Source organism: Chiloscyllium plagiosum, unplaced genomic scaffold (assembly GCF_037043375.1).
Source record: "Chiloscyllium plagiosum isolate Xiang-an unplaced genomic scaffold, Cpla_swu_hap1 HiC_scaffold_12, whole genome shotgun sequence".
Classification (NCBI taxonomy): domain Eukaryota; kingdom Metazoa; phylum Chordata; class Chondrichthyes; order Orectolobiformes; family Hemiscylliidae; genus Chiloscyllium; species Chiloscyllium plagiosum.
The window spans coordinates 39,355,070-39,361,069 of record NW_028270150.1 but is presented as its reverse complement, the minus strand read 5'-3'; the positions used below and the strand labels follow the sequence as shown (position 1 = coordinate 39,361,069).

At 44.3% G+C, this 6,000-nt stretch overlaps 1 protein-coding gene across 1 annotated transcript in view; it reads right to left on the bottom strand.

Annotated features, from left to right (window-relative positions):
* Positions 1 to 521: 521 nt before the first annotated feature.
* The window catches only part of LOC122555515 (NXPE family member 3-like), a 30,412-nt gene continuing 24,933 nt past the window's right edge, over positions 522 to 6,000 (bottom strand). The window contains exon 5 of the mRNA XM_087992390.1: positions 522 to 2,665. Within this exon, the coding sequence (XP_087848516.1) occupies positions 2,121 to 2,665 (545 nt within the window). The 3' untranslated portion in view covers positions 522 to 2,120. The remainder of the gene's footprint in view (positions 2,666 to 6,000) is intronic.

Here is a 6,000-nt window from a genome sequence, read left to right as displayed (position 1 = left end):
AAATGGCTCGAGTTGTTCCCAATGCTGAGATGGGCCTCACAGCACTTATCACCTGATTTGGCTGTGCTATAACCTACACTGTTTAGATCACTAGGAGATTCCACCCATAGTCTATTATGGGGAGTTCTTTCTTCACTCCTGAAAACTTCACTTTGATCAGCTTCAGAGCTCCCCTTACTTCATAACCATAAAGTAAATCAAAAGGTCTAAAATGTATTCATTGACGTTTGCATGTTGAACAAAAGAGGTTTTGGTCATTTGTCCCAGTGATGAAATATTCCTGACAACATGGTGACATCTTTCCCACAACCTACGAAACTCCAACTTCACATGCTGTGTAATTATCGCAATTACACTAGTATTCCTGGCCCCTAATTTTAACTTTAGCCCTAACTTCTCAGCTAATCCAACTAGCCTAACCTTGATATTCATTTGCAGATTATTTTGGGATAAATCTAAATCTGCAGAAGAAATGTCTTAGCAACTCCAAAAGACATTTTGACAGAATGATGCACAATAAACCAAGTATGTTTCCTTTTATTGTATTTCAATTATCAGAACCTCATTTCCAATTAAATAATACCTTCATTGGACACCCCGCATGGGCCTCCACTTTTGTGTATTGACTGAGGCAGGAGGACTTCACAGTTTCTCGAGATCCACTACTCTATGGGTCATAGCATAAAATTAAAAATTCTTACTCAATAATAAAATGTCCAATTAAGTTTCTTATCTACATCAATGTTTAAATAAAAAGATCTATCAACTAGATTTCTTAATAAACACAAATCTGGATTATTATCATTAGTTCATATATTCAATAAAGATACAATAATTGGTTAAGATACACAGTCAATGATGAAGTATAAATGCCTGTCCTTCTAGTGCATACACACACTCTCTCCAAAAAAAGAGAAAAAATCTGATTTCTCTGCAGAGATTGGCTTCCTGAAAAAAATAAATACTTCATCCATAATTTTGAAGGCAGAAGCAAAGGCACAAGATGATCTGGACTCCATTGTTCTGATGTTCTGGCATATATCATCAGACACTATTCATGCACAGTTGGCAGGGACAGCAATCCTGAGATGTTTGTTCAATTACTCTTTCAAAGGAACATGCAGGTTTCATTCTGAATTCCACACATGAGGATCTTCATTTCAGAAAAGGGAGAGATTAGCTGGGCAGCTTATTCTAAGCAAGCTTTCCTCCAACTCAACCAGACAAAACAAATACTTCACTTTTTTTGTTCAAGAAAATCTCCAGCCCCAAACAATTAGTTACCACCAGTCATGTTGTTCTACTGCTCGATATTCTATGTTATTAACAGGAAAATGTAATAAAACAAATTAATGCTCAGAGTGAATTTTGAATGATCACATTTAAAAAGCCTACTTCCAGTATGTCCACCAAATTTGAAATAAAGCAATATTCCCTAATCTTTCAAAATGTAAATCCTCCAAGTAATTTAAATATATTTGTAACAACATACAGGACAGCCTAGGGTTAGTTAGGATTCAACAACCATCATTACTCAACGCATCATTCCAATCAACACACTACTGGCTTCTAGTCCCAGCTGCTTTACATCTTGGTTCCTTGAACATTTGCATATTCGCATAAAGTGTTAACACAACAGGCCTTAGACTGGAACAGAAAGCAAAACATTCTCTCTTAAACGCTTTCTTAACTTCTGCCCTAACAATTCCCTGTAGATGACATTAAATAAAGGACAGGGTGACTGGTTAAAATGGTCCCTGTACACTAGGACTCAGAAACAGGGCCATGATGTGCTTGGCCATGTTGCCCACTGCCACTCAGTACTCCCATTGAAAGTGTCGGGAAATAAACTGCTGACATTTGTAACCTAACTGAAGACTCAAATGCACATAATACTCATCCATGCTCCATGCTCACAAAGCATCCCCAAAAATGGCAGAGAATCAAATCTTTAAAAATAATAGCTGCTGGGAGATCTATATTTAAAATACTACAATACAATCATTTTAAACATGCTTCCAGAATTCTTGGAGTTCAGATTTATAATCTCCTCATTTTGTCATACAACATAAACCTCATAATTACCATTTTCAATCTAAATAAAACAGTGCTTCACCCTTTCATAAAGGACACACATATGAAAGAAATACATCTACTTCATTCTTTATAATAATTCTTTTGGGATGTAATTCATGAGGTAGGTAATGTGCTATTGTCATCTCCCAGGCATCCACAAATGCCACATTGATGCCCTCAAACATCTTTCTCATCACTAAGTCAAGTTGATAGGAATACCAGTCACTGTTGTAGAGACTGACCTCCCGCGGAAGGGCCTGGACATTGGCAGTCTTTATTACAACCAGTGTATCTGGGCTCCTTTCCAGCAATCGTAGAATTGACCTGCGGATGTTCTGGAGCCTGCGGATGTATGGTTCAACTGGGAAAGTGTTGAAATGACACCAAATGGTGAAGGCTATAACAGTGTTCTTTCCACCTTTAATCTCATCCAGTTTATTTGCGATGAATGGCAGGTCCTGATTTGAAATGGGGAGGATTCGGATCGGTGTTCCATGAGCATAGTATTCCATCTTGATCTTGTTGTCTATATCCAAAGCGAGATGTGGCCCCGTCTTCCAAGAATTGCCAAGATCAAACTTCCTCAGACCTAAAACAGAAGATGGAATTACACATAACGTGACACTGAGTTATCTTTCCATTGATCATTATGAACAGACCAAAGTAGACAAATCACTCAGAACATTAGTGCTTTAACTTGGGGATGCTCTCAGCTCTTATCCTACTTTACTGTGGGACCAACAGTTTCATACAACAACGGGACATCAGAAAAGACAAGTGAGCAGCCAAGTTAAATAATTAGGATCAGTAAGCCAGTCAATGCCCCAGGAAACACTCAGGGAAGTAGGTGGGTGAGTTCTTGGGCAGTTAAGCAATTGAGATGAGAACCAACAGTTAGAGAAGAAAGCAGTCTGGAAAGTATATAAAGAGCAAGGTTAAAAAGTATTCAACCTCAGCAGTTGTGTAAGTTAACAGATTCAGAGACACACAAGGCAGAGGATTCTGTTGATGATAAGCAAGCAAAAGTGTGCATAACATGGGAGGGTGTTGGTGGATGGGACAAGATTTTCAGAACCTTCTTTAGAATGAGGCATTTGGAAGTGGGCCCGACAGTAAGTCTTAGTTTAACTTGCGCATTTTGAGGAGCTGTTTGCATTATATTCATTAAAAAAACTAATAGGTCGAAATGCAATTTTGTACCATCATGTGCAGAATAAACAATTTTGTAATGCAACAATAATGTCTCTATTTTATTGTTCTGAAGTAGTAACAAGCCAGAAATAAATGACAGAATAAAGCAGTGTACCTCAAATTATGTTAAAATTGAAGACTAAGTGCTCAATTTTCTCAAAGGTAAACTTCAGGTAGTTTCATTCTCTCCATGAGCTCTGTGAGTTATCTCATGCAATTCCTCACTTCTCACCTCACTATATTCGCATGACTTTACTCGGTGCCACCCTTGAGCTAGCTTGTCCTGACCAGCAGAGCTGAAAATGTGTTGCTGGAAAAGCGCAGCAGATCAGGCAGCATCCAAGGAACAGGAGAATCGACGTTTCAGGCATAAACCCTTCTCCAGGAATGAGGAAAGTGTGTCCAGCAGGCTAAGATAAAAGGTAGGGAGGAGGGACTTGGGGGAGGGACTTTGGAAATGCGATAGGTGGAGGGAGGTCAAGATGAGGGTGATAGGCCAGAGTGGGGTGGGGGCGGAGAGGTCAGGAAATGATGGCAGGTTAGGAAGGTGGTGCTGAGTTCGAGGGATTTGACTGAGACAAGGTGGGGGGAGGGGAAATGAGGAAACTGGAGAAGTCTGAGTTCATCCCTTGTGGTTGGAGGGTTCCCAGGCAGAAGATGAGGTGCTCTTCCTCCAACCGTCATGTTGCCATGGTCTGGCTATGGAGGAGTCCAAGGACCTGCATGTCCTTGGTGGAGTGGGAAGGGGAGTTAAAGTGTTGGGCTATGGGGTGGTTGGGTTGGTTGGTCCGGGTGTCCCAGAGGTGTTCTCTGAAACGCTCCGCAAGTAGGCGACCTGTCTCCCCAATACAGAGGAGGCCACATCGGATGCAGCGGATGCAATAGATGATGTGTGTGGAGGTGCAGGTGAATTTGTGGCGGATATGGAAGTGTCCCTTGGGGCCTTGGAGGGAAGTAAGGGGGGAGGTGTGGGCACAAGTTTTGCGTTTCTTGCGGTTGCAGGGGAAGGTGCCGGGAGTGGAGGTTGGGTTGGTGGGGGGTGTGGACCTTACGAGGGAGTCACGGAGGGAGTGGTCTATTCGGAACACTGAAAGGGGAGGGGAGGGAAATATATCACTGGTGGTGGGGTCCGTTTGGAGGTGGCGGAAATGACGGCGGATGATACGTTGTACATGGAGGTTGGTGGGGTGGTAGGTGAGGACCAGTGGGATTCTGTCCTGGTGGCGGTTGGAGGGGCGGGGCTCAAGGGCGGAGGAGCGAGAAGTGGAAGAGATGCGGTGGAGGGCATGGTCGACTACGTCTGGCGGGAAATTGCGGTCCTTGAAGAAGGAGGCCATCTGGGTTGTACGGTTTTGGAACTGGTCCTCCTGGGAGCAGATGTGGCGGAGACGAAGGAATTGGGAATATGGGATGGTGTTTTTACAGGGGGCAGGGTGGGAGGAGGTGTAGTCTAGGTAGCTGTGGGAGTCGGTCGGTTTATAGTAGATGTCCATGTCGATTCGGTCGCCCGAGATAGAAATGGAAAGGTCTAGGAAGGGGAGGGAGGAGTCTGAGACGGTCCAGGTGAATTTGAGGTTGGGATGGAAGGTGTTGGTAAAGTGGGTGAACTGTTCAACCTCCTTGTGGGAGCACGAGGCAGCGCCGATACAGTCATCGATGTAGCGGAGGAAAAGGTGGGGGGTGGTGCCAGTGTTGGTGTTTCAGAGAACACCTCTGGGACACCCGGACCAACCAACCCAACCACCCAGTAGCCCAACATTTTAACTCCCCCTCCCACTCCACCAAGGACATGCAGGTCCTTGGACTCCTCCATCGCCAGACCATGGCAACACGACGGTTGCAGGAAGAGGGCCTCATCTTCTGCCTGGGAACCCTCCAACCACAAGAGATGAACTCAGACTGCTCCACTTTCCTCATTTCCCCACCCCCCACCTTGTCTCAGTCAAATCCCTCGAACTCAGCACCGCCTTCCTAACCTCCAATCATCTTCCTGACCTCTCCGCCCCCACCCCACTCCGGCCTATCACCCTCACCTTGACCTCCCTCCACCTATCGCATTTCCAAAGCCCCTCCCCCAAGTCCCTCCTCCCTACCTTTTATCTTAGCCTGCTGGACACACTTTCCTCATTCCTGAAGAAGGGCTTATGCCCGAAATGTCGATTCTCCTGTTCCTTGGATGCTGCCTGACCTGCTGCGCTTTTCCAGCAACACATTTTCAGCTCTGATCTCCAGCATCTGCAGCCCTCACTTTCTCTCTGACCAGCAGAGGGCATGCTCACCACTGCCTGGACCTTCAGGTTTCCTGTTGCTGACAACACATTTAAACCCCAGGTGTGTGCCACGTCACACACTGCCAGCATCGAGGAGTCCCTTATAGTTGGCATAGTGGGAGGAAATGGAAAAGTAAAGAATGTGAGGGCAAACAGGTGGCATGGGCAATATCTCACTGGAAACAGAATCCCAACTCGCAAATAAATTGGCACTTTGACTTATCACCTGTGTTGGCATTTTGTTTCAAGTGACCCTTCCTCAGAACCCATTGTCCCGAAGAAAGGTCATTCAACCTGAAATGCTAATTCTGATTTCTCTCCATAGAAACTGCCAGACCTGCTGAGCTTTTCTGGCAATTTTTGGTTTTCTTTCTGATTTGCGACGTCCACATTTTTTTTGGTTTTTAAATCGTCATCTGTCTGATTGACTGTCATTGCATCTGAGCTACAAGAATGAACTAAG